Below are 27,957 nucleotides of genomic sequence, written 5' to 3' on the forward strand. Positions count from 1 at the left end.
CTTTATTTCTACTGTTTTTATTTAAATACTTTCTTGTATTTCAAAGGAAGATAAATAAGATGCAGGAAATCAAGATTCCACCTGAGAGCATAGGCTTGCTTTCAGAAGAGTCTGGTTGCCAACAGCCTCCTGCTACAGGCACATCAATGGTCAGACTTGTCCTTCAGTTTGACTAAACATGTACTTGCTACTCAAACTCTTCAACAAATATTTAACCAGAATAATACTGACAGAAAGCATCTAAGGGACCCCTACCTTACCTAAACACCTGTATTCAGGCACATGCAATACCATCCCTTTTCTAGTTTCAGATACGCAGGCTGGAATGGAGCTGTTACTCAAAAAGCACTTATTAAACCAGACTGTCAAGCTATAATGAGCTTTCTTCCACAAGTCATGTAAAACACCTTAAACACACAGCTATTAGCAAAGCAGTATTTTCAAGGGTTGCACTGAGGATTTATACTAAATTAAAGCTTTTGTACAAAGGATATATAGTAGTAAAGACTGTCAGACCCATAAAAATGAGGTTACAGATTCTTCTGTTGAAATAGAACACTTTTCTCTTTATAACTGTGTGCAAAATCTGCCATGCATAAAAGTTAAGGCACATTCATGTTAGGATGTTGCTTGTATGTTTGCTTGATTATCTTCACCTAGTCATGTTGCTCTTTTTGAGTTCTCCTGAGCTGATGGCAGTGGCTCAAATGACAGTAAAGCACAGCCACTATAATGAGAGAGAAGAAAATGGCCCAAGGTTAAGTTTAGTAAGAATACCTGTAGCATGAAGAAAGCCTATTGTTACAGAAATAATTTTAGGATCTTTTCTGAACGATTTAAATTTGTATCATCTCGTTTAACTCAGAAGAGTTTTGGGATGATTTTTACATTCCCCATGTAGGTCCAGAAATAAGTTATGTTCAGGTAATAAGCAAGCTGAACACGTGTAGGAGAGTGGTTTTCTCCTTAGTCCTTTCTACAGGGCACATGTGGTCAACACCATGAGTCACTACTGCACCTACATTTTACCCTGTTGACAGAAAAGACAGGAAAGGAGCCTGCATACTGGCAGTAATTTTGGCTGGTATGTAAGTGGCATCAGGCTCAAGTAACCCGGCCTGCTTGTTAGAGAATACAGTGTGACATAGGTACATTTTAAAAAAGGGTAACCTTTCTTAAGGCTGCTTATAAATAGACAAGCTATATAAATCCAGCATATATGTGAATACATATAACCAGCCATATCAGTCAGAATGGAACAGGACAGTCTCTACTGTTAATGCCTTCCTTCCCCCCGCCTCAAAAAAAGAAGACAACAAATATTTTAGAGCTAAATGAACTTACATTAATGAGGTTCAATTCTACTGTTCCAGTCTTCTCAGTGTCCAGTTTTCTAAACATTTCTGTGGTAACAAAGAGATGACAGACAAAGATGAATATGGGAACTAATTGGAAGGCCTTCCCCTTCCTTGTGCTTCAGGATCAAAAAGAAATGTAGTCCCAGATTCTGAAGTTTATGACAATGGTATGCACGCCAAACCAGAAAGGGCCACTCTAAAGTCATTGCATACTCATGTGCAAGAATGAGACTGAATATTTTTAATGGTTCAGTCTGTAATATTAACATTATTTGTCAATCTATAAGTGTTTAGATTGATTTTTGGTTTTAAATCAACATTTAGTTGTTTGCATGGAAGACTGTCTGGCTCCAGTTCAGCAGCCTGGCCTAAAAGGCTGATTCCTACATCTAGGAGGAGTGTGCAGATTGGGTTGCTGGATTTATAGCTCAGCTTTGAAGTTGCTTTGATTCCAGTACAAAGTTTTCTGAATAAATTATCCTGGACTTGAAAACACAAAGCAAAGAGTCTGTCTGGTTATTAAGCATGTACTCACTGAACAAGGTTTCCAGTCGAATCAAACACCGGACAAAGTTATCGAAGTCAATGATGAGGTCTTCATCAGCAAAACGAGCCACAATGATTTGATGTAACCGACAGTTCAGTTTGAACCCTAGAAATACAATGTCAAGGATTTAAAAGAGAGGTGAAAGAAAAAATATGCAAAAAGCTCCAACCAACAAAAAACCCCAACCTTACACACTGCCAGAAATTCAGTTAGCTACTTTTGGTTAAATTCTCAAATGTTAAGAATATTTATTCCATTTTGGAAACTCCCAACAACCCCCTCTGTACTTGGAGTGATTCAGAGCTGTGACTAGGTCACGTGTGTTCTTCCTGCTGCATGTGCTCTCACACCTGTACTACTGTTTCCCACGTGACACGGCCAATTGCTCCAGCTCGTGGTCCTTCCCTGGGTGATGAGGTGGCTGCCAGACTGGGCCCACTGAGACCCAAGATGAAGCAGTGGCTTTCTGTGGGCAAATGGGTCTCTATTTCCAAAGACCATCTAAACTTTGGGACAAAAAGAAATGCTGCCTCATCTTATGTGCTGACAGGAGGTGAAAGCTCCAGAGAGCCCAAATGCGGACATTAAGATGGCCCCAGAAGATCAGTAAGTTGATTTGGGATCGTATAGCCCTGTGATATGCCCCTCACTCACCATCATAACTCAGGTTTGCTTTTCAGTAGTTACAGTAGCAAAGTGACTCTTCTTTTAACGCTCCTGTGAGCATCACCCCTTGGTCAAGCCACTTCTTCCATTCCCCAGGTCACAGTATCCCAGTTATAGTGGCTTATACCAAACCCACATATATCCAGAGAGACTCATTGAAAGACAACAGTACACTGTTACGAGATCAGAATGTTGCAGTTATTTGTGCTTCTCCAAAAGTTGGTCATTAAAGAAAGTAACTGCAAACCTGTCACTCCTTTGAGATGCTTTTAGTGTGCCTGTGTGCCAAGACACTGCTACACAAAGACAAGAGCCCAGGATGAGTGTCTAGATTAAACAGAAGCCTTTCCTGTGTCTGGGAACACAGGATTTTTCAGCTTACAAGTGATATACAGGAGACTAGTGAGCATCTATCAACCTAGCTTGAAACTGATATAATCCTAAAAAGAGACAGACCGGTATAAATACCTGCTGTTTCCAGTGCTCTCCTCATCTCATATGAATTCATGGTACCGGATCGATCCACATCAATTTCCCTGTAAATTTTCTGCAGAACACAAAACCCAAAGTCAAAACTTGTCAATAATTCAGAGTGTGTTTTGGTTTTTGTCAGAAGTCAAACATTCTTAAATGCAGCCTGCACTTACTTAGGAGCATTTGCATTGTTGTTCTGAAGGACTAGTTACTTATCTCCGAGTTCATCTAAAAGTGGCTTTAGAAAGTAAGTCAATTTAATGCAGCAGCCAGAGCCAATAAAAAACTAGAGAAAACACCCATGCAAAATGGCACTATCACTGCCAATGTGGCAAGACTGACACCAAACTCGCACTGTTAAGTGGGAAGGGTAAACGTATTTGTACATGAGTTAAAATAAACACAGAAATCCCTCTGAGAGTAAGGCAGGAAGAGAGGCAGCCTCTCCTTCAGCCTTTCACCCAAGCGCCCGAAGGACAAGCAGTCACACACCCCTGGACTCCAAGGGACAAAACCTGGGGGACTGAGGACACAAATGCACTGTGGGCTGAAGGGAGAGTCCCCACTTGGGGAAGCGTGACTCTACACATTGTATGAGACTAAGCAGTCTACATTTGATTGCACCTTCTCCCAAAAAGGCTGAATCTTACCTGGTATTTTTGAATCTTTGTCCAGAGGGTGTGAAACTCCTTCAGACCCAGTTTACCACTCCCATCGTTCTTCTTCGAGTTAAGGGAATCTCTTTGGAGGGAAGGAAAAGGGGTTTCTCCTCCCTGTGCTGGGTTTACTTACATGGGCAGTTGTGACTTAATACTTTAAAAAAATAGTAATTGCAATTAAGAAAAGGATGCAATTCCTCTCTGAAGGACTCATCCTGTTGAATACACAATTGTTGTCCGAGATGTCTTTTTAAAATCAATAAGATGATGGACTCATTTAAACTGTGATCAGTTCACCAGCTCTTTCTGCTCCTCCTTTAGCAGCTCTCTGTCTTTTCAATACATGTATAGAACAGCCAAGATGATGCCATTTCATTCTGTGTAGTTGGTTCAACACCTGCAGTTACAGGAGCATGAGTCCTAAGTCTGGATTATAAACAGGAAAAGACACAACCAAGCCTGCTATTTGGAGGATTTCAGTTCTTGCACAAGCAGCTAACAAAAGAATCTGGTCATGGCATGGCTCCCAAAAACTGCTAAGGAGTCCCTACGGACTGCCATATTTTACACCAAATTATAGCAGAGGATTATTTTGTTTTGGTAACTTTCCCTTTTTCTAACTATGCAATTCAACTCCCACTGCACAGAGAAGCTGAACACACAACTATTCTTAGACTTGATCCTTCATCCTACACTTCTGCCCTTATTCTTAGGAGTAAAAGCTCCTAAAATCCAGCATACTCTCTGCTTCCTGTATCTGTTTCCCTCATTTTCTATTTGCTAACTCCTTGTGGCTTTATGATGCTCTTACCAACTCCAGACAGATAACAGAGCAGTGAAGTGCACCCAGATGTGCGTGTTCAAACTCTACAGCTGAGGCTGCCCACACCACACTGAGAGCCAGGTGCCTTTTCCTAGCACAACCATCACTTTGTCCCCAGCTAAACTAGAACGCGCAGCAGCTGGGAAGTCTTCAAAGCAGATCATCCTGTCTGATAATGGATTTTCCCTGCTGCCTGAGAGAATGGATGTGTCACAGTCAGCAGTAATGGCAAGGGCTACCAATTTTATTCAGGGGAAACAGGGTAAAACCAGCTTCTCCACCTCAGGAGTCATTAGTACATCAGTATGGACCCACCACTGCAAAGGCAGCTCACCTACTTCAGCACAGGCAGAAGAGTAAGAACAGCCTTAAAGGATACATCTAACAGGTCAACCATTATTTTGCATGTCTCAATACTAAAGCCATCAGATTTAATATCTTGGCCTGCAAAGAAAGAGCAAAAGACAGGATTATCATTGCATACTGTACCACAGCACCTTCCTAAAGCTCATGAGCTTTGTAACCAGTGTATACACATCAGCCCTTATTTGCTTCCAGGTCATCGGCAGCTTCCTTTGCAAATGACAAAGAGGCTTAGGGTGAAAGTTAGCTGTGATGTTTCCCCAAGCAAACAGCCCAGTTAGTCTGGTTTGTAGGTGTGCTAGAAGAGACAGAGATAAAGCTTTCCTGCCCTATTGTCTGCCTGCAAAGACAAGGGTGGACTTCTGTGGACAACATGGACTTCTGACACATGGAGGTCAGTGGTAGGTAGCTTCATGCAAGAGAAGAACATCAAATCAAGCTCAGTACCAGCAATACACCATTGCTAACTGATGGGTGCACACAGACATACAACACAGTCCTGGCTACCTGGCTGAGATTTCACTTTGGAAATTAAAGAGACACTATTTCTCCAAGCACTTATTTCTCGAGCACCATTTAATAGAAAGGAAAATAATGCAGAGCCAAGCTCTGAATCACTTCACAGAAAAAGACAACCAGAGTTTCAGTTTCTCTTCCTCCTCAGGGACACCCCAGACCATTAGCTGGGCTACTGCTTGAATCCTGAGTGGTTCAAAACTAAAGTAGCAGCAATACCTTCTCTTGATTATTATCAATCAAATCTCTCCATCTTCCCAGCAGCCAATTCCCAGTAGCAGATGCTGGGATAAAAGGCACCCATATGTGCCCTGCCAAAGCACGTGTCCTGTGAAACACACCTTCAGTGCAGGCACAGCCCCAGCACTTCTGCAGCCCCCTGAAGAAGCAGAGATAGCACATGGCCGTGGCCCTATGGAGAGCCAAGCTGCAGGTCTGGGGCAGGGCCCAGGGTTTTGACTGCCCAGGTCAGTGGTGCGCTCTGTGCTCTCATGGCCACGCTGGAAACCTGTTGGTGGCCAACTGAAGCTGCAGTGGGAGGAAGGTACTTACGTTTAGCCATGATTTTGTTCAAGATGCTGCGCAGTTCAAAGGCGGAGATCTCTGCATCCTGCGGAAAAGAGAAAAACAAGTTTTTCACTGTGAGCTGCAGACACCATCTCATAAGCAGCCTCTGACTCCTTTGGGCGAGTGGCCAAGTTCGAACATCCCTTGGAGTTTGTTTGCCTTGGATGGAAACACAAGTGGTAAGCTCTCCCCAGCTCCCAGGAGCATCACCAATTTCCAGGCATTAGCACACAGGGCTGTGGGGTCTGCCCGAGCCCTCGGGCAGGTGAGAGCAGCCTGGGAAGGAGGCACAGGCCAGCCCTCATCATCCCCCACAGGGACCCATGCAACTCCACCAAATGCTCTGCCCAAAGGACAGAATTAGGGACCTGCGGAGATGAAAGTCAAGCCTGCAGTTCAAAGACAGTGAAGATTGTCCTCCAGGAGCACTCACAAATCCATTGTAGCAGACTACACAGATTTTTGCATGCACAATTATGCACATGCTTGAGATCTGACTCAGCACAAGAATTAAACTCCATCCTGGGGGAGGCATCCCTCTTACCCACTCACCCCTGTTACCAGTAAGATGTTAACAGAAAAACACTCACACTTCCTGCTAGCTGTCCAAAAAGCTTTTTAAAGCTGGGTTCAATGTCATCTTCACTGATCTCGGTCTAGAAGAGAGAAACAGAAAATATGGAAAGGAAGAACTTTTCTGCCCGAGATGGACTAATGCCTTTCCTTGCCCCTAGTAAAACACAATTTAAATGGCAAAGTTGAAGGTACAGAGAGAGTGCTTTCACTTTGATTTTTATCAGTTTTAGTTTCAGGGGTGCCTCAAAATGCTGGCATTGCAAACACTGCAGGAATTAAGAACTTTTGCAATGGCTTTTACTAAAAAAAAAATATTTTTTTTTTTATTTTATTAAAAAAATCACTACAAAATTCAGAACTTCACTGTTGCTGCTGCTACTACTACTGTTGGACTAGCTGTCTTCATCTAAAGAAAGCAAAACCTAAGTTCTCATCTTGCAAAAAAAGGAAAAAAACAAAAGAAATTACAGAGATGTAAGATGCATTAGTAGGCAAAATATCCCCAGCTCCACCAAGACTAAACATATGGTGAGCCACTACTGACTCATGGAAACAACATCACATGCAAAACCACTCCTATAGCTAAAGGGCTGCACTCCTGGATTCCTGGAGGGCAGAGGGAATTTCCCATGGCTCCAGTTACCTCTGCAGAGAGTACCTGATCTCCTCTACCTGGGAAGCCCAAGCTCACCACTCTGGATAAAGGACAACACAGGTTTCCATTATTGCTTATGATGTTTTCATTAGCTGGACATTCAACTATGGATACTGAGAAATCTGTTTCCAAAGTGGGATGATGTCTCTTATCAATGCGTATAGAAAAACACTGCCCTGCACAGGGAACAGGCACTCCAACCCCACTTATTTATGACAAAATCGTCTCCATTTAAAACATTTAAGATATACCTCTTCAAAATTGGCCTCAATTTCATCATCTATAACCCTAGAAAGATAAAGAAATCAATATTAAAACCAAAACAAGTCACTTTTCTGATGCCCTTCCTTTGAGTTTCAGTTAAAGAGAGATTCTTTACATTATGGGAGTAATGAGGAGTGTTCAAAAGTTACTGGAATAATCAGCCACAGACGCTGCCTACCACCAGTGAAAGCAGTATTTTGCCAGCTCTGCAACAAGAGTTTCAAAACATTACTGCATCCCGCAGAGCCACAGACAGGATTTTGGGTCAGATATAACCCTTTGGGTCACTTAGTGCCACTGCCTACAGACAGACCTTAGCCCAGGAGAGGCTCTTGGGTGTAAATCAAACTTTATCTAGTCACTTTTTTTCCTTTTCTTTCTTCCTTTAGAACAGAAAAAAGCAAGTCCCTTAAAGTCATTTGGACATGCCAGAATGGGAGAAGTGTTTCATAAGCACTGCTAAGGGCCCATCAAAAGCTAAACGTGCCTTCACACAACTGACGTCCAATTTTCTCACCGCTACAGAAACATGCAACAAAAGATTACAGAATAGTAGAAAGGTTTTTGCCTGCTTTGAAATAGGGAACTCAATATGAAAGATCCCACATCCCTTCCCAAGGCCTTAGCCCAGCTGCTCTTTGAGATGTGACATGTCTAAATTTTTTCACAACTTCACAGCTAAGTATGATTTGAGCCAGTTCCATTAAAACCCATTTTAATTTTAGTGAAGGAATCATTTGGTTGAGCAAGTATTTTGAGTTTTTTTCCAGCCTGATCTCAAAGGTGTGAGATCAATTGTTGTGATCAGCGTGTTCCCAGAGCTGAAAGCACATGCATTTCTGTCTCCCAAGTGGGGAGCCCCGCCTGCCGCTCTCTGGGGCTTTCTTCTCTCCACAGGCCAACCTGTGCTGTGGCACCATCTGCCTACAGCCCAGTAACAAAAAATGTCTGCCCAGGTAGGACTGGTCATAATAACAACAAAACCAATACAATAATACTTGTATATTATTATTATCTTTCTTCCACCATTCCTTCCTGCTAAGTTTACTCAAACTTTCCTCAGTTGCACACGGGGAAAATGGGGCAAACAAGAACCCCCACGACTGCATCCACGTAGGGCAGTTGTGCATCCCCCCTCCTGCTCCCTGCGGGAAGCTGATGTAGCCCAGCCCTGGGCTGCCTCATCCTTCAACACCTGTGAGAGGGACCAGAGATTGCCCATACACCCACGCCGCTCTTACGTGGTTACAAGAAAGATACATACGTGGAGTCTGCGTTTTTTTCAGAGAAGACTCGCAGACAGAAATCCCCATTCTTGTTGGGTTCAAAGGTTGAGGGCACGACGATATATTCTCCCGCAGGGAGTTTGAACCTGTTCAGCACTTCTCGGAGGTTGATAAAGGTGTTTGATTTTTCTCTTGCTTTGTTGGTCAGGAAAAAGTTTTTGCTCAGATGAATGTTTGTCTGGCCTGAAAACTTATGAAAAGCAAAGAAAAAGAAAAAAAACCCCACAGTTTGCATGTATTTGCATTTACAAATTAAAAATATAATAGATATGACAATTAGCTATGTATGGACAAAAAAAGATGTCTGTTCAACAGAACTGAGAGATAAGAGAAAGGGGGTGGGTGCATCCCACTACAATGCTCCTGAGCTGCAACTGCAAATGTATTTTGCAGATCATCTCAATAAACCATTCAGGTCATGCATATGTTTTGCAGATGATGAACAGTGTGTGAAGACGCATGGCAAACTCTTCCACCAACTATTTTTCTTTAAAGTGAAATGGCTTACAACCCATGTCCCCCTGGTCCCCAGAGCTGGTGTCACCAGGGGACTGCAGCTCAGCTCTGCCTCTGAGGTCAGGCTGCCTCGAGGCAGAGAGCCCGCCTATGGAGGGCTACAAGAATAAAATAAACATTACGCATTATAAAAGGGTATTTGGAGTGTAACATCTTCAAACAAACCCTTCTGCACAGGGTCTTACAGGTGGGCTAGCTCAGTTCTAGAAGCAAACAGCAGGAATGTGCATGGTTCAGAAACCTCCCCCTTCCTGTCCTCCTGGATTTTTAAGAATGCAAAACCTGTCAGACCCGCTGCCATGGTGGGAGATAAAATTCCACCTTTTGGGGAAAAGTCTTGGGACTGCAGCTAGAGTCTCGTTTTCATGGAAATCAGGTTTTTGGACCACTAGAGTGAGAGCTGAGTGGCTGACAGAGTACTGCTAAGGCATTCCAAAGGTACACAAGAAATTTAATTAACTGGCAGCACCATTTCCTGTCCTGATGAAACCACGTTTTACATGAACAGCAGCTGGTCTGAGCATAGCCTCAGGAGCTGCAAGGTGCCCTGGCTGCTTCGCATGCACCCTTGCAGGTACAGCAAGCCCTGTAATGAGGTTACCCCGGCATTTTGCTCAACCTCACTCCTTCCTCTGAGGAGCAACAGCCCGGAGGCATCTGCAGCCCTGCCTCCTACTGCATAGGCATCACTTGGTTGACACCCCTCTCTGATCCCCAGGGCATGCTATTAGCTACCTGCAGGTAGAAACAGAGAGAAACCAATAATGACGGTACTTAGGGAGATGAAACTGAACACCCACTAGGAATATTAGTTGTGTGTCAGACAAGAACTCTGTGCAAACCTGAGAAAAGCAGCTGTACTCTGGGGGAGCGGTTATGGGTCTGGGCTGGGAGAAGACCCATGGAAGAGCAGCATTGGTGAGTTTCTGCAGTACAGAGAGCTCTTATCCCAACCCAAGATGCTCTGAAAATGCAACACGGGCTCAAGGCCCCTTCCACAATTAATGGCCTCTAAGTTTAGGCTCTGCACAGTCAGTGTTGTCCTGCAGTGAAGGAGGATCCTCTGAACCATTTCTTCCCACAAGCTGTTCAGCCCCAAGTCTGCACCTTGACCACCAATGCATGCTACATACCTCTGGGGGCACCTGCAAGGAGAAAAGGAGAGAGTTACTTGATTGTTGAATGGCCACACCATTGTTGGTTAGTGGGTACATCCACACTCAGTTCAAGGGGGAAAGGTGAACGCTGAGCCCACACCACCCAACGCTGACCGCTGGCTCAGCTCCCAGCTCCATCCTGGAGGCAGATAAGGCTCACCCAGGGCAGCGTGGGCACAGCCTGGCACAGACACAGCCAGGCTGGTCGTGGTTTCCTGCTGACCCTCTACCCTGTGGCCCACTGTGATATTTTTTGTAGACTCAGTTTCTCTACTATTTCTTCCCACCTTCTCTTTCACCCCCCAACCTCTCCACCATCAGGAGAGGAGGCAGGGACTGAGCAAGACGATAATGCAGTTTTCTGTTTCCTTACAGGCTCAGGGGGCCTAGCTTTGCTTTAAGCCTTATTTGCCTATGGTGACCAGATTCTTTGACTTGCTTCTCCAAAGCTGGGATACCGAGAAAGCAAGCAGTCACACATACTGCCTACAGTTACAGAGCAACCCACAAGCAAGACCATTAGCCCTATTTTCACTGCCAGTTAAGCACTGTTGCTTTGCAGCTCTGAACAAAATGTCCGGCTTAAGGAGTTACCATAGACATGTCTCTGACCCTTCATTCAGCAGAAGGAGTTTTACAGGTGTTTTGGCTGGGTCTGCTGCTGGGTTCACACCCCCCAAGCTAGAACAGGTGTCCTAGCTAGGGTCATGTCCCTAACACGGCTGCACTGTTTTTCACCGCAAGTGAAGGTCAGGCTGGATTTCTGCACTTTTAATTTTTGTTTTTTTAAATACTTCTTCTGCTCCTTCATTTAGAAGTACAGGATATTAAAGGTGAGAAGCAGCCACTGTAGGTCATCCTGCTCAACCCCCTACTCAAAGCAAGCCAATACTAAAGTTAGATGAGGTTGCTCAGGACGTTGTCCAGTCTAGGTTTGAATATCTCCAGGCATGCAGATTCCATCATCTCTCTGGGTACCTGTCCCTCTGCTTGACCACTGTTTTGATGGAGGATAATTTTTTAAACATCTAAGTGGACTTTTCCTCACTGCGGCTGGTGTCCAGCTCAACCCAGCTGAGTTTTGGTAGAAAGCCTGGTCTGAGGATTGCACTACCTCATTTATAGGGCAAGTTTTCCTCTTCCTCCCATGCACCTGTACTGCCTTACTCACCTCATAAATTGCAAAGCCGATGGTATGCATGTCCTCTCCCATCTTCCTCTGCTTCCGCCGGTGCTTCTGAATCAGGCCAATGAGGAAAGTACAGCCCCCCTCAGGATCATCAGGATCCTCATCTTCTTCCTCCAGCTTGATTAAATACTGTGGATTTGTCCAGAAAGTGTCTAGGAAGTGGATTTATGTAAACTGCTTAGAGGCTTCTTTGAAAGCAACTGTGCCGATATATACACGTCCGCTACGACAGATACGGCTCTGCCTTCCAAAACGAGCTGAGAGAAGGAAAAACTAAAACACTCCCCTCCCCAGCCTTGACAACCACAACTACACCCTTACCAGGGAGCCACGCTTCCCAAACACTTGCACTTTTTGGACGTCAGTCCTGGATATCCCAGGTACATCCTCCTCTTCCACAGACCACCCCAAACCAGCTCCCAGAAGAAGTGCCCAGAGAAAGTACAAGTGGATGAGTATAAAGGGTTTCCTCCATCACAGTGCTGGCCACACACTCTTACTTGGGTAATTCCTGCAGCCCCCTGCAGTGGCTCCTCGCCTCCAGTTCCCATCCAGCTTCAGCAGGCTCCACTTCTTGTACCTGTCACTTGCCAGGGTGTCTGGAGTCAGGTTGCAGATCTCCAGGCGGGAGTAGTGTCTCAGGAAGTCGTTGAACGCCATCCTGTGGGAGGCAATGCCACAGGCAACTTCTCCTTAGGACAGACGGGTTTTCTATACAATAACCTTGTCTATCCTCCCTCTCTCCCACTGTGATTTAGTACTAGGATTTGGGGTGAAATTGCTCACTCATCTTGGAGAACATACTGGGAGAGATTACTTTGTGTGAAAAATAGCAGAGAAGACATTCCCGTCAGCCTGTGCTACTTACCAAAATTCCCCATCTTCATGCCTCCTGGTCAGCCGCTCCCGCACCTCAGGGTCAATGCCACTCCAGTTTGGGCAGCTGAAAGACAACCCCACAACAACTATAGGGTAGAATAAAGGTTAAATCCTGACGTAGCTGGTCTGGCTCAATGATTATGCTTTCTTACAGCTCCACGTGATTGCAGTACTCCACAATATCTAGCTGGTAGCAGCTCCAGGGCTCTCAAACCACAGCAGAATTAAAATACAGGGACCTGTGATATTCAACACTTCACTTCTTAAATATCCAAGGTAAGGATCAGAAAAAACTTACTTGCAGAAAGTGCTAATGCCTTGACTGAGACAGAGCTTCATTTTAGAAAAAGGAAGACCCAGAACAATTACTGCCCAGCCACAGAAACAAGTAAACTCCAGCTTTCATTGCTAACAGCAGAAATGAATTTTTAAAGCCCTTTTAGAAAGAAAGTTTTCAGTAGCTCACCACTGAGCCTGGGCGGTTAAAGAAGCAGAAACTACAGAGGTTTGTAGGAACCACCAACGTCTGCAGTAAAAGCTTACGGGCAATGTGCAAGCCATCAACTCACTTATCATTCCATTTTCCAGTCCACTCCACTTCCCCCCAAGGATTTCGGATTCTGATCAGCTTCTGCATTGTTCCTCGGAAGTTCACCTGATGGGATCAGAATTGTACGGAGTTACCCAGGGACGTGGGTACTCAGCACTGTGCTCCCTTTCACCTTTTCTATGGGAATTAAAGGACACAACAAAGTAAGTATCTCAGTGCTACACAAACACTAAAGTGTACGTATATACACAAACACACATCATCTAGTCCAAAAGCCATGAAAGTCAAACCCATTTTGAATGAGCTCCATGCACCCAAGCTTGCCCAGAGAAGGTTTATAGCATGCACATATCAAAGCTCATAATAACCAAAATGTCTGTTTTGTGCCACTAAAAAAATTACCTCTGACAGGACTTCAAGCACAGGGAAAGTAAAGTTGCTACAAGACTGCCAAAAAGCAGGTACAAGGGGGATATTTCTCTAAAGTTGTCATCTGTGTATAAACTGCCTTTACACATTCAAATGTTTTTTTTCCCCCCTCTCTCTATATAAAGATAAGCCTGTTACAAGAGATGGGGTAGTCAGCATGCCCATGACCACTCTGACCACACGAATGCCCCACAGTGCAGCAGTGTCAGCCTCTCCTTGCACTGTGCCGAGGCCCTGGCTTGTTACCTGCTGATCTCTGCACACACTGGGGCCAGGCCAAGCAAAGCTGCAGAATTTTCAGTAGGAACACCCAGTGTTTATGGGGAACACACGGCACTAATTTGAGGAAGGAGCTGGCACACCTCTGGAGCCCAAAGCCCAGGAAATTGCACACAGTCCAGAAATGATGCTCCGATGCCCAAGACGAACTGTCCTTACAAAGCCTGCACATACCTTCAGAGGAAAAGCTTGGCTAAATCATGCCTGTTTGTGAATTAAAGTCAAACTCCCTCTTCGCTGCTCTTGCTGTGAGAGGACCACCAAACACAAACACATAAACCTGCCCGTTAGCAGCGTCCGTCTCAGCACAGCATGTCAGCGGCTCTCTACATCTCACTCTGAAGTTTCAGAAATTATTTCAGAAACAATTATCAGTGAAGTAACCAGAAGTCCATTACACATGTGGCATGATGCCATGATCTGCTTCCTTTGTTTTCACATGTCTTACCTTTGCCAGTCACCTACTCTTGGACAGGCACCTTGCATTCAAACGCCATGCCCAGCTTGAAAGGAGCTGTTTGGCAGGCATTTAAGGGACAATAATATTTTTTTTTTTTTTTTTTTGCTTGGCACACGTCTCTCACATCTTGCTGCGCGTTTAAGGTACAGTGCTGCCTGCTACACAGAAATGCGTTGAAGGGCCTGGTCCACCAGCAGAGGGTAGTGTGTTCTCTGCACAGAGCTTCCCACTGCCCCACTCACTGGGAAATAGCAATGCTTAGGGGAAAAAAAAAAAAAGGGTTTTTTTTGGTCAAACCTCCAAGACAACAAGTTTGCGTTTATCCAAAACACACCACCTAATTCAGTATTCCTTCAGAAAGAAAAGACTCAAAACCTGATTCAGCAGAACAGGCGATACTCAAGAATTTGCAACATTGAAGATGAATTTGTGGCTGCCGTGACCTGGGAAGGACCATGTGCAAAACTTGCTGCATTTCACCCCTCTGGAGCAGTGCACCTACCTCCTCTGCTCCGGTGACTGAGTACGCGTGTCCTTTCACCAGCTTCTGCGAAGTGACTGCCTCTGTCTCTGCCGCACTGGTGATCTGGAGGAGCAAAGAAAAGTCGGTGAGCGTGGCTTCCTGCACACCAGGGCCCCAACAGAGCAAAGCTTCCACCTCCAACGGAGCTTTAATCTCACTGGGAGGCTGCTGGGGTGGTTTAGCTGTTGCACAGAAACAATGAGAGGGACCTGTGTGACACAGTGGGGACAGGGGACAGCAGCATGTGTGGTGGTGCTGGACCCCCTGAGGCCCACGTTTGTGGCACAGGGTGCATGCCAGAAGCCCTGCGCTGCAGCAAAGCTCCCTCCTGCCTTCCAAGCACTTGGTGAGGTGCATCCTCTCTTGTGCATCTCCAAACACTGTAAAAGGGGATACACACGAGGAACTCCCTGTTCTCAAAGGACCAGGGGGAACACAGCAGGTGACTGGCCTGAGGCTGCCCAGCCATCACCAGGGATCACACCCAGGTCCAGCAAGCCCCACTGCTTTGCTCTGAGATCAAAACACCTCCTCCAGCTCCAGAGCAGGGTGGGAAGTTCCCCTGCCTTTCCCCAGCACTGACACCCTAGGACCTGCCATGCAGGGGGCTAAGGGAAAAGGCTGCACTTTGGATACCATTCATACCTGAAGGCATATCACACTCTCACTTTTTTGCAGCCACTACAATACTTGGGGAGTCTGGCCTATAAATACTGCAGAAAAGTCTTCTTGCTAGAAAGTGACTGCTTGACATCTTGCTGTAATGGTGCTTAACCCTCTATGAAATGTATGGTTGTCATTGCCTTCCCAAATTCAGAAAGTATGTGATCTTTAAACAAGCATATTTGAAGCTTAAAAAAAAGAGTGGGATCAAGCCGGCAGGATTCCTGCTGTCAATTCACGCCCTATTACTGCCCCACAGTGCACTCTCAATGTAATGCTTAACCTTTGTGTCCCTATTTCTCTCAAGAAGACAAGGAAAGACTTTACAGGATTCTTTCAAAAGCTAAACTCACTCATAATTAGTTTACAATAAAGAAAGTGTCAGCATTTACCAATAATGGAATATATTTATTCTCCCCCACCCCCAACAAGAGATTTGTATCATTCTGGAGCAAAAATCCAGATTCTTATGTAACTGCAAATGAGTAAAACAGGCCTCAAAAGTGCTGCAAAGTCGCACGCTGACATTAACCAAGTACTTTTCCTGCTGTGAAGCTTCCCTCTCCTGTGACTCTGATTTAACTTGAAAAATGGGAGGAAACATTTGAATTTATATTATGAATGGAGTTTTTGTAAACAGTTTACCTTCCCTTTAGACATAACAAAGATGTAATCTCACTTGGGATTAGGGTAATTATCACAGCAACAATACATACGACTCATTTCAGTAAGGCTAAAAATGTTCCTGAATCTTTGCAGGCAGGGCCAAAGTGCCACTTTCCCTTCTTGTGCAGGTTCAGCTTTTGATGACATGCTTTCCCATAAAGCCTTTTAAAGGCCTGCCAACAGTCCAAGCCTCCCTGCTTCAAGAACAGAGCCCAGATTTTTTGGGAAGATTTTGGTACAATGTGTGTGACAAACAGGCGACACCAAGGACGGAGGTTGCCACCTCTGATCATCTGACTACAGAAGCCATTAGCAGCAGCTTTCTGTCCAAACTCACTCAGCCCGTACCAACCTGCTGTCGAGCTACAGGCTTTCTTATGAAAAAAGATGTACATCAGGACCCTTAATGAGTTCCCTGTATGATTCATTACCTTGAACCTATGAAAGAGCAAAAGCTCTAGGTCTTGAGGAAGAAACACAAGGGAGACAACGAGCTTTTACACATGAACTAATGAAGTCCACATTTCAACCTAACCCCCCAGAAGAGCACTGGTCATGCTCTTGGGTCAAATTCTCCACAAACAAGGTAGAGCAGAGAACCATAGGTAGAGGGGACCAGCACCCTTTGTGCACCTCCTGCAGATGAACCATGGGTTCATGCTGCAGCTGCCCACATGCACAGCAAAAGCTGAGCATCCAGCAATAAGCCTGCTAACTCACGTCAATGGAGCAGCCAAGGAGAGACCCTTTCTGAAGGGCCTTCTGAATGATTCTGAAGAGGTTGGGTGGTGCCTTCTGCAGCTCATACCATTCCGCAATTCCACCAGTGAAGTCTTCGAAGCCTTCAGTGGTGGTGCCACCAGAGAGAGACTCGTATGATCCATTCAGCCTGCACGGAAGACGACACACACACAGAGCCATCAGACTCCACATTTTCTTCTTCTCACCCACACAACCATCAGGTTCCCTATTCTCCTCTTCTCTTGGAGAGAGGCACTCAGTTGTGCCAACAGTCACGGCATTTCTGCTTTCAACAGCACCTATGAACATGCCCCCCATTCAGCTTTGCTTCTTAGACCTCTGTAACTGGCAAGACTGGCATAAAATCTTGTATGATCATATATACAGGTTGCAGGTTCAGTCACGTCAATGACAAAAATCTTGAATGCTATTTGAAGAAAAAATAGTATTAAAAGAAATAAAGATCCAACAATTTGCCTGTCTAGTTCCACACAGTCTTTTAATCCCTTTAACTATTATGAGTCTGATTTTCAGCTGGTATAAATTAGTTCAATGTCTTAAGCCAACTGAAAATAGTAATGTCAGATAGCAGAATTCCTCCCTGACCATCTCCAAACTGGAAATTTGGTTTTGAACATTTTCACCACGAACAGAGACCTGGGCATGTGGACTGGCGTGCTTTGCACACTGAAGTACTGCAGCTGCAAGCCCTCACAGGTGCCTAGAGCACATGAAAAGGAGCTTCCCAGGCCCTGGTGACAGGAGACAGCACTCTAGGAACAACCTTGCCATGAGACACAAGGGCTATTTTTCTTGGCTAGCAACAAAGCCAGTACTTTTGGCTACTTGTCTTAAGAACCTGTCAAAAAAGCTTTATTAAAGCAGCCATTGTGGGATACCCCAGAAGTTGTAAAGGCTAATAATTAGGCTGACATTTGAAATGCATAGTATCTGTGCCATTGAGGATGCTATGGGGAAGCAGAGGCATTGGGAGATTTGAGCGGGGTGAAAGCCTGGCCTTGACTCACTTGGCGTAGGCCTTCTCCAGCAACGCGCTCCAGAACTCGCTGCCTTCCGCTGAGTGCACGAAGAGCAGCTCCCCGTTCTTGGTGGGCAGTCTGTCGTCCACCACAACGTCCACCCACTCCCCGTACTGCCAGAACTGGAAAGAGAGCACAAACACCTCATCAGTACCCCATGCTGTGCACTCAGGCCACCAGGACATTTATCTGCTAACACTGATTTTCTAGAGCAAAAGCAATCCCCCTCACAGCCAGCTTCACCCACCCTCTTCAGGGATTCACGTCCTCAGCTGGATCTGCTGATGGAGGAAGGACCACAAAGACAGCCCCTGCTCCCAGCTCTTTGGTTAGCAGTTTTCTTCCTTCCACCACCACCACCCTTCTTGGATGTCTCCATTTTTTTGCCTGGCTCTTTGAAGTCCCTCAGAGTGTTCCAGGAAACACCAGACACAGAGACATAGACAGCCACACTGGCTCCTGGACAACTGCACTGGAGGGGAAGGCTGTTTTCCACCTACCTGGAAATGGAAAATTCCTGCATATTTATCCTGGAAGCTCTGGTCTTTGGGAACAACACGGGCCAGAATTTCTTCATTCAGGGTGAGAGAGGCAATAGCAGCCAAGAGCCAACAGTCCCCTGTGAAAAAAAAAAAAAAAAAAAGAGGAAAAAAAAGACACCATTTATTATTCAAACTTGACTCCTTAGTTTTTATACTGCATAGGGATTATGCATTATAACCAATAATCACTTCAGCTGTGAAGAGACAATCCCTCCCATCACTTTACCTCTAAAACAGATCAAATGTATGCACACAAATATCCACCATTTCCAGGCAAGTGTTGCGTTTCCTCAAGACCAAAGTAAAAAAAGAAAAGTAAAAGCAGACTTTTAATGATCTACCACTACAATTATCATCCATGTTGAGACTATTTGAGAGAAAACTTAATATTCAGTGGAGTGTCTACAGGTTAGGAAGCAGCACAGGGAAAAAGCGAAGATCAGGGCCTGTGGGCACACGCAGGTACTCAGGGGTGCACTTTCTCCTCAAAAGGCCAGTGTTTTCTCAAGCATAGGCTGTTTTCCTTGCCCTCCTTCATGTTTAATAAACGCCTGTTGACTTGCCATCCAGAGACCTATCCTACAGATGAGCTCCCTTTAAGGTCTCTTGCCAGCCTCCTACCAAATAGGAGCTCCTTTCACCTTATACATCTCTGGAGGCTCTGGCTAGAGGCCTCTCTGTTTAGCCCACATCTGTCTCTGGCACTAGTCACCAGAGTCAGGAAAGGTCTGAAGGCAGGCTCTGTTCCCCAGTCCCACGCACCTCTTCACCCTTCCTGGGAAGGAGCCAACGTACACCGAGCCCGCACACCAGAGCCCCAGGGCCCAGGCTGTCTGGATAGTATTTTTCCACACCATCTCCCACCAAGCAAAGGGAGGAGGAGACCACAACTATATAAACATTACCTCTATTTTTTGTAATTTTCAGAAACCAGTGTCACTTTAACAGTGGTTACCTTTTCTGCTCAGCCATGGGCCTCCTGCAGCCCATTAGCAAGGTGATTAGAGATTTAAAGACCCAGCTGATCCCCTGACTCCCACAACCCAACACAAAACTCCTTGTTATCATTACCACATCTGCTGTTGCCTTGCTTTGTGAACACTGGAAACTTGGTATTACACATCAGATCCCCCAAAATGGTCCTGCAGCAGGTGTAGGATTGCAGGTTCAAGAAACATGAACCAGCTGCAGCTGCTGGCAAGCCAGCAAAGCAGCGGTCTCTATACAGCCAGGTCTCTCCTATAGGAAAAGGGTCAAAAGCTCACGGGTGAGAAGCTGAGATTCAAATGAGAGAAAGTCTCAAGGAGAGTTAACTATAAGGCAGCTCTTGAGGGCCACCCTCAGGCCCAAATCCATCACTACTCAGCACAAGAAGGAGCACAGGCAACCTGCAACTCCCTCCAGGCTGCTCATCGCTTTTCACAGCCGATCCCCAGCAGCAGCTCTATGAATGACATTTGTTCCATGGCCCTTTTTGCGTCTCATGAAAGGTGGAAGATGTGAAACTGCAGAATAATTTCAAAACTTGAGATGCTTTTACTATTTCATAACCTAGAAGGGAAGAACCGAACATAAAACTTTCCCTTCAGCCCTGCCTCTGGCTGCTTGTACTGCAATGGAGAAATTGTCGTGTCAGAGAAGTTCTTCAAACAGGAAAGTCACCTCGCCATTCTCCCGTGACAGATTATGAAGCAATGAGGATGTTCCCCTCCCTCCTCTGCCATAGCACAGCCATCTCACCCTGCAAAATGGTGGCTCTTCTTAGAGCCTCCTTTGTAGCGTTGAGACCCTCTTCCCCGGGAGCTGTGCACCCTCTGATGCCATGGTGCATTCAGAGGCACCACTAAGCACAGCAAAGGCACTGGCTGGGAAAGAGATTGGGGTCAGAAGATACTGAGAGACATTTTTAGACGGGCTAATCTACAATTAACAGCATGATCCTCTGTCCCGCAGCGTGTGAGGGCTTTAGCAGTTAACCTTCACAGCAATTCTCCTTATAGAGGAGGATGTTAAAGGGCTCAGCAAACAAACCCTTTGGTCAAAAGGCAACAACAGGACTTCAGTTCAGCTTAGATCTGTGCTCTCCCACACACAGCCTGCCTGCACAAAGTTATTTTTGTGGTTTTCTTTTTTTTTTTTTTCACCAAAGGAGTTATCAAATAAACCTGATAACTCGGTAATCACTTGGGAGAGGCTGCCCAGAGATCCCTTCTGTACTGAGGATCCCAGTTTTTATTAAGTCTCCAAAACAAGTAGTTTCTGAACAAGAGTTGGGGTTCTTCAAGTCCAAGGGACAACTTGCTGCTAGAGAACAGCCCTGGCACTTTGACTGGGGCTCTTGCAGGGTCAGGCTGAATTAATACCATACTACCTCTGAATTAATATCATGTTGTCTCCACTCCTTCCTCCTTAATTTGTTTTTCCTCCCACTGGCACTCATCACGCAACAGGTCAATTCATTAACCCAGACAAACAAGTCTTTCTGTCACCTTACTGAGTTAAAGGAGGTCACAGCTTGTGACAGGACTCTTCTGGGTTAAGAAAGCCGTGGGTTGTTATGTATTTGGCAGTAGAAATACCGTATGTCAGAGACATTGTGGGAGAAGGGGATGGATGTAAATATACATGTGCACTGGACCAGCACACACTGCAGGAAGGCTGAGCACTCTCCATCAACACCCCAGCACAGCACATAGGCAGATAACCCTTGGCCTCCCGCACAGATATACTGCTTCTAGCACCCAGGAGCCACTGGGTGTTTGAGACCATCAAAATCCTAAAAGAAAAAGGAAAAGAGCAGGGATCTTCATTCTCCCTGCTGTGCCACTGTGTTCCTGCTCCAGCAGGAACAATCATTCACATCTGGGACAAGTTAGCAAGCCTTACTGAGACTTTTAATTTCTAACAAACAGCAGTCTCAAAGCATCCTTAACACTGGGAACAAGCATGAGACAAGTCACAAATATACAAACTGATAGGTTAACCGGTCTCACCTCAGCACAGAGGCCAAATAACTGATAAGCTGCAGACAGGTGCCTGTCTGAGCAGCAGAACAACCCCAGCACACATCCCATGCTCTGCAAGGCTTTTACAGACAGACATGCACAACTCAGAAGTGAAGCGACTCTCTGGCATCTCAGACCTATACTAAAGCCAATACAGGTATGCTTACCTAGACTACTAGGATGCCTTCACGTGGTCAGGCAGATCCATGCTCTCATTTAGACTAAATTAGACAAACCCAGAGAGCGAGCAGCTCAGCCTGCTCAGCACTGCTGTGCCAGTCCTAAGGCACAGCTGGATACAGCTCTTGGCCTCTACAACAAAGCTGCAGGCAGAGCTGAACGCACTTTGTGCATGCTCTATTGGGTGCCTGGAAACAGCTCGAGGCATGTCCTATGCCCCTTGTTCACAGTCAGCTGTGGAGGTGCTTTTCCTCTCTATTGCTCAACCTGCAGCATAAACCAGAGTTCACGTTGCTCAGCCTTACTCAACCAGGCAAACTCGATCGCTCCAAAAGAGCCCCAGAGCATTTGACACTGGTGTTACTACCCTCAGAAAAACTGTGCTGATTTAGATCAGCAGCAAGTCTGGCTCAGAGGATAGCTGTCCCACCACTCCTCCAAAGAAATATTAGCATTTCTATTCCATAAACAAGGCAGGGGCTGGGCAGGCAGAGAGAACACAGAAAGAATAAGTGAACAACTTGACATGACCACAGTAGCTCATGAAGCCTTGGTCAAGAAGCTGCTTAGGCATCTAGATTAAGAGCATACACCCTTTAATGCTATAATACATCTTTGAGTCAGATTTCCCCTGTATATAAGAAGCACTGAAGTTCAAGGAAGAGAAACTTCCCCCAGGGGACTCTAAGTCCATAAGCAGAGTTTAAAAAGAGTTTCCTTTACTTTCTAGCTGTCCCATCAAGGCAGACATGAGGAGAAAGAAACAGCAGGCTTTGTTGTAAAATCTCTTTGTTGAACTTTATACTGGTTTCTAAGGAGAATTTGGAGTCAGACAAACATAGATCTTAACTCGGACAACTCTGGGCAAGGTCTTCTTGAGGTTAAAAGGCAGATGCAGCATATACCCTGCATCAACCCCCAACAACCACCCTTTAGTTTCCACATTTAAAAGTGCTCAACAGTCAGGATATCATCTCTCCCTTGCTGAACAGACATCACTAAAAGTAGACCTGATAATTCAAAGCCTGGGTGAGAACAGATCTTGTGATAATACCTGGAGTTTTAGTCTGTGCTAAGTAAGTCTGAGCAGGGTCTTAACCAAATAGTCTTAACTTTAAGAGGTGGTACTTTTGTAAGGCTCTGGACAGTGATTTTCCTTTGATAGAGATGGAAAGTCCAAGAGGAGGCTAACAGACAGTTACTTATATGAAGAATTTGAAAGGAGTGTTAGCAAGGCAAGGTTAATCATGGAGAATTTTTGTAAACGCACAATACAATAGGCAGAACAAAATTATCAGAAAATGGAATATTATCAGGCTGTGAGTCTATTTATATTAACAAGAATTACTATTTTCTCCTGTCATGCTTCCTTTTTGTTGCTATCAATGTTTTATTATTTATTTCTATACATTCATCTCTGCATTTACCTAATCTCCAGCTATGAACAAGAACATTACAGAAACCATAAATGCAAGGCAAGCATAAATAGCCATAAGGGCATAAAATTGGCCATTCTGGAGAGCAAAGACAAGCAAAGCATCCCCATGAAGCATCTGGAGGGCTGTAAGTGAAAGGCAGCTCCTCTGGTCACTGCACAGCCCAGGTAAGAGTATGGACTCAAAGGAAAAATGTACATTAAGCCAATCACAGACACATCATTATTTTAAAACACTCATAGCCATAGATTAACAACTATATCAATGGCTGAATGTATTTATATTAATACCATGGGACTCCAGGAAGTTTTCTGGTTAGAAACATGAGGCTGTGGCTACCCACTTACAGTACAGCGGTTGCCAGCGTGGGAAAACCATGCATCTCATTTTCTAAATTCATCCTATTCAATTCATTATTCTTCCACACATTTTTAAGGAGGAGACCCCTGTGTCTAAACAGTAGATGAGAGATACTGTGCTGTGTACTCCCCAGTGTTGTGATACCATGGTGACATCCCCTCCAAAGCAGGTGGTTAAGGGTGAATAAGCTTCCTCTCCACAGTGGCTTTGGTTCCTCCCCTCTGCTGTAATGAGTCACCACATCCCATGTGCTGCTATTCTGAGCCAAATACCATCATCAACTTCAGATCTGATACTGCAAAACTAACTCCAAATACTCGCCTTTAAAAGCTTCTCCTAACAAGCAACAAAAACAGAATAAAGGATAATCCAAAGCCCAAGGGGCAGAATTTTGGTGTCTGGAGAACCTTGGTAAGGGGACAACCTTTCTGCACTGATGATCAGCTGCGCCTTTTATGCATTACAGTATCATATAGTCCAGGTCAAATACAACGAAAGAAATTTATAGGCTGCATCTGGCCCACAGACCAAAGACTCCTGGGCTAAAAGAAACATCTGCACCACTGCTCATTAGCTGAGCTGTTTGGTTACACAGCCCCTGCCGGGAAGCCCGCTGCAGCAGGGATGGGCGTGTGTGCTTTGGATGCTTCCTCTGTCCCTGCAGTACTCCAAGATGTTCTGAACGGCTTAGTAACAGTGATGAAACTCCATGTGGGTACAGGTCTGTTGCTTTGTGATCAAGCCTTTTGGGAGATTAGTAAGACTACAAAAGCTTCCTACAGAAAAAAGCAATAAAAAGTACAGGTTTCCAAGAGCACTTGACATCTTCCAGTGCAATCTTCTCTGTAACATCCTAAAATGTGATGGGACATCAGTGTTGGCACACGAAGTTCAAGTAAATGGAAGCTTAAGCAAATTATTGATAGAAACGCTTGTGTCAGATGAGGCAGTGGCAAAAAAAAAAAAGCATTTGTACAGCACATCTGCTAGCCTCATTGTGTGAAAAAGTAGAGATTCAGTACAGGCTCTTAGTAACGCAATTGCTATACACAGAAGAGATCAATAGCATCTAGTTTTTAATCAACCACTAAACTATCACACCGTACCAAAATCCTGCCCAGATTCATAAGACAGGCGGTCGAGTCACAGCAGTATTTAGTCATGGTGAAAACAGTAATATAAACAAGAACACTAACAACCTTCTATTCAAATACCATTTCAGGAGATAAAATAATACAAGCTGTGAGTCAGTTCATATCCTTTGGCGATACCGTATAACCTCATGAGAACATCTGACTGGTCCAAAGACCATTAAGACAGCAAATACTTTCCTCAATTTAACACAAGATTTGGCATTAGTTTTCAAGTTGTGGAGTTGCTGTTGCTAAGCTACAAATCTTTCATGACAGTGCTTTTGCTGCCACAACATCTGGATGGAAAAGCTGGAAGCCTGCAGAAGGCAGAAAGCAACTAAGTGCCTTCAGAAATGAGCATCTAAGCAGAGTGCCAGTGGTTGAAACAGCATTACAATAAACTGTCATTTCACATCGAACTAGTCCTTAGCTGTGAAGTTTCACAATAGGAAGGAAAAAAAAATAAATAAATAATAAAAAAAGAGGACAGATGTCTGGCACATGTGTTAAGCATTGCGACATGCTTTATGCCAAAGTAGTCGTGGTGGGAGACATGATATCAGGCAGAGAGAGGAGACATGAAGGCAGCTAGTGACATGCCAAGGACTTCACTGATGACACAAGAGAGTCTAATCCATGCCACAAATTGTATTGGGGCATGAGGAGAACTAAATTCACAAACTAATTTTTATTGTTAGGGCTTTTCACACAGATTGTATCTAGTTAAAGCACCAACCTGAATAACTTCTGAAAGAAAACACAAGCACAAAACATGTGAAATAAGCTTCCCTATCCATTATTTTTGGACATGAAAACATAAATAGCAGCAGCGGAACTAGAAGCTAAGAAGCCACAACATAGTTAATATTATGCTGATAAAAAGCAAACAAGCAGAACTTTGTTCCTTTGCCAACCCCGCTGCAAAAGCCCAACTCACGGCACGTGTTAGTCACATTTACCTCCATGGAGAGCTTTCCCTCGACCATGCTATCAGTCCAATCTAAAACCCTCTCCCTGCAGTTATGGAATAAACAGGAGCCTCACCGCTTCCACTTCAGCTTATTTTCTCTCACACCCCCACAGCTGCCCTCCTCACCAGCCTCCACGCTGCCTTCTGGGAGGAGAGGCACGGAGGCACCCGCCTAAAACCCCTTCTGGTGGGCAAGGCAGGTGAGAGGCTTTGAGACAGGAGATGCCTGGGCATGCACAGCCAGGTTAAGCCACCCGCTTCCCGCTGTCCCCTGGGGCTTCCTCGCAGCTCCCGGGGCTCCTCTGGAGAGCTGACCCACTGCACAAACTTAGTGGCAGCCATGGGAAAAGCAGAGGGCTCACAGGCTGGCCCATCCCTTCTGAAATACCTGTTTTGTTTTCCTTGAAAGCTGGCGAGCAGCTGGGAAACCCTCTGTATAATTTGTTTTTTCTGCACTGCATCTTTCCAGGTTTCAGGGGGTCCCTCCTGCTCGGCATCACTCTCTCCACTGGGGAAACACCCCACTACATATTCAATTGCTCTTCTAAGCAGACTGTTAAAGGCAGAAATCAGTGAAGGCAGAAATTAGTCAAGCTACTCAAGGCACACGGATGCGGACATGAAAGGAAGTGGTACTGATTAGAAAAGCCACCAGAAAACCAGGCTGTGTCATCCCTGCCTGGTGCAAGCATCAAGGCTGTGCTCAGCAGCCAAACACATGTGGTCCCTACCTGCAGCTGCCGAGGAAAGGCAAGAAAGATCTGATTTGATGCCAAGAGAGGTGGTAGGATGCAAAACAATGTATTTAGAGAGTGAGTTACAGTCTACTATAAACTGTGGTGTCCTGAGGCAGCACCTGCAAGGAAAACTCAGCTTTGTGCCTGTGCCTTACCTAAGGCCCCTTGGCAGATGTCTGTGCGAGTGGCTCCACTGGCTATGAACTGGGGGCAGGAACACAGCTCCTGGGAACAAAACAAGCCTTGCGTTACATATATCCACAGGTCAGGGAGGGAACAAGGTCCCGCTTGCAGCAAATTTAAACAAGCAATTGACCGCAGCAGATGAATACCACAGAGATGGAGCAGGTCAGGAATGAGCGCGGGCACCAGACATGCTAAGCACGGTGAGAACGGGAGCTGGTGACCAAAGCTTGTGGGCAGCCACCTCACTTCACAGTATGTGCCAGGAGGTCCACGGCGTTTTCACACGCGTGCACACACCACTTCGCTATTACCTCCCCACCACTGACTATGTCGGGGTCTTTCACAAACGCCTGGGCACCCCGGTGTCCATCTGGCCCGGTGGCTCGCGTGGCCAGGCAGGTCTGCTTCGGTAGCCAGAGGCACAGGCTGAGCGAGGGCTCCTGAAGGAAACCTCCGCATGGCAGTCAGCTCGGTCAGCTCATTGTCTCTCTGCCGAGGAAAAAAGTTACCCGAAGCGACAGCCCCGAGCGCTACCCAAAGCGAGCGGATGGTCCGCACGGAGCATCCAGGCCGGAGAGGCAAAGGGCTTTTTTGCTGTTTGTTTTCCAGAAGGAGCCCGCTGGCCACCCTGCCAGCCCGGCCCCCGGGCGAAGGGACACCCCCAGTGCTATGAGCGCCCGCGGCCTCACAAAACGGGCGCACCGGGACTTTGCAGCCCGTTGGGGGCTGCCGGGGGGGGGGGGGGGGGGGGGGGGGGGGGGGGCTGAGGGAGCGGGACCCAGCCCGGGACCGCGGAGAAACGCGCCTCGGGGCGGGCCGAGAGACAGAAGGGGGGACCGCGAACAGCACACGCACAGCCCCCGCAGAATTAAATCAACGCCAATTTAAGGGGGGGTGGGGGGTGAAAAGGGGCGGTGGTGCCGCGGAATGATGCTCCCGTGATCCCCCCCCCCGCCGCCACCGCCCTACCGTGGGTCTGCGCCAGACAACACCCTGAGTCTTGTAGGAGCTGGGCCCCAGCTCCCGGTAGCCGAGGGCGGTGGGGCCGGCGGGGAAGGAGGGGTCCTGGAAGAGCCGCCCCTCCCGCAGGCACTCCTGCCGTAGCACCCCGAAGTCCTGGCCCAGGTAGGGGACGGCGTGGTCGTGCCGCCCCGCGCCCATCGCCGCCGCTCGCTCCTTCGCCACCGCCGCCGCCATCCCCGCCATCGCCCCGCCGCCGGTGCTGCCGCCGCCCCGCCCCGGCACGTCCCGGCCCCGCCCGGCATCCCCCCCCCAACCCCCCCGCGGATGTCAGAGTGCCGCCAGTGCTCAGCCCCGCGGCAGCCCCCGCTTTTCTCGAGTCCCTCTGCACCCCCTCCGGGGCACGGGTGAAGAAACAAGTCCCCCCCCACCCCGCGGTGTCCACCTCTGGTCCCCGTGGACCCGAAGGGAAGCACGTCTCCCTCGCAGCTGGGCACCTCGGCGGCTTCACATCTGCGCCAGCCCTGGCTCCCACATTGGCACATGTATTCATCAGTTAAAATAATCGGTATTTCCTACATAAAACCCAGAAGCATCCATGT

General features: G+C 46.3%; 1 protein-coding gene across 1 annotated transcript; it reads right to left on the reverse strand.

Annotated features, from left to right (window-relative positions):
* Window positions 1–27,607, reverse strand: LOC141920673 (calpain-2 catalytic subunit). Its single transcript, XM_074817811.1, has 20 exons — window positions 27,365–27,607; window positions 26,365–26,434; window positions 18,347–18,465; window positions 17,835–17,968; window positions 16,786–16,954; window positions 14,716–14,799; window positions 13,065–13,150; window positions 12,485–12,559; window positions 12,117–12,277; window positions 11,587–11,768; window positions 8,733–8,944; window positions 7,456–7,492; window positions 6,564–6,629; window positions 5,959–6,016; window positions 4,907–4,971; window positions 3,696–3,764; window positions 3,040–3,118; window positions 1,894–2,010; window positions 1,345–1,403; window positions 1–727 (listed from the first exon to the last, which is right to left on the reverse strand). The coding sequence occupies exons 1-20, from the start codon at window positions 27,599–27,601 to the stop codon at window positions 704–706; spliced, it is 2,103 nt and encodes a 700-aa protein (XP_074673912.1). The 5' UTR covers window positions 27,602–27,607; the 3' UTR covers window positions 1–703.
* Between the last annotated feature and the right edge of the window lie 350 nt (window positions 27,608–27,957).

Source organism: Strix aluco, chromosome 3 (assembly GCF_031877795.1).
Source record: "Strix aluco isolate bStrAlu1 chromosome 3, bStrAlu1.hap1, whole genome shotgun sequence".
NCBI classification, from domain to species: Eukaryota; Metazoa; Chordata; class Aves; order Strigiformes; family Strigidae; genus Strix; species Strix aluco.

What these genes read in the sequence shown, in the direction of transcription:
- LOC141920673 (XM_074817811.1), bottom strand. Translation starts at nt 27,601, where the DNA reads ATGGCGGGGATGGCGGCGGCGGTGGCGAAGGAGCGAGCGGCGGCGATG. An exon ending in CAGGAATTTTCCATTTCCAG is followed by an intron (nt 17,969 to 18,346) that starts GTAGGTGGAAAA and finishes CTCTCTTTCCAG; the next exon opens with TTCTGGCAGTACGGGGAGTG. An exon ending in TTGAGGCCAATTTTGAAGAG is followed by an intron (nt 6,630 to 7,455) that starts GTATATCTTAAA and finishes TCTCTCTTCTAG; the next exon opens with ACCGAGATCAGTGAAGATGA.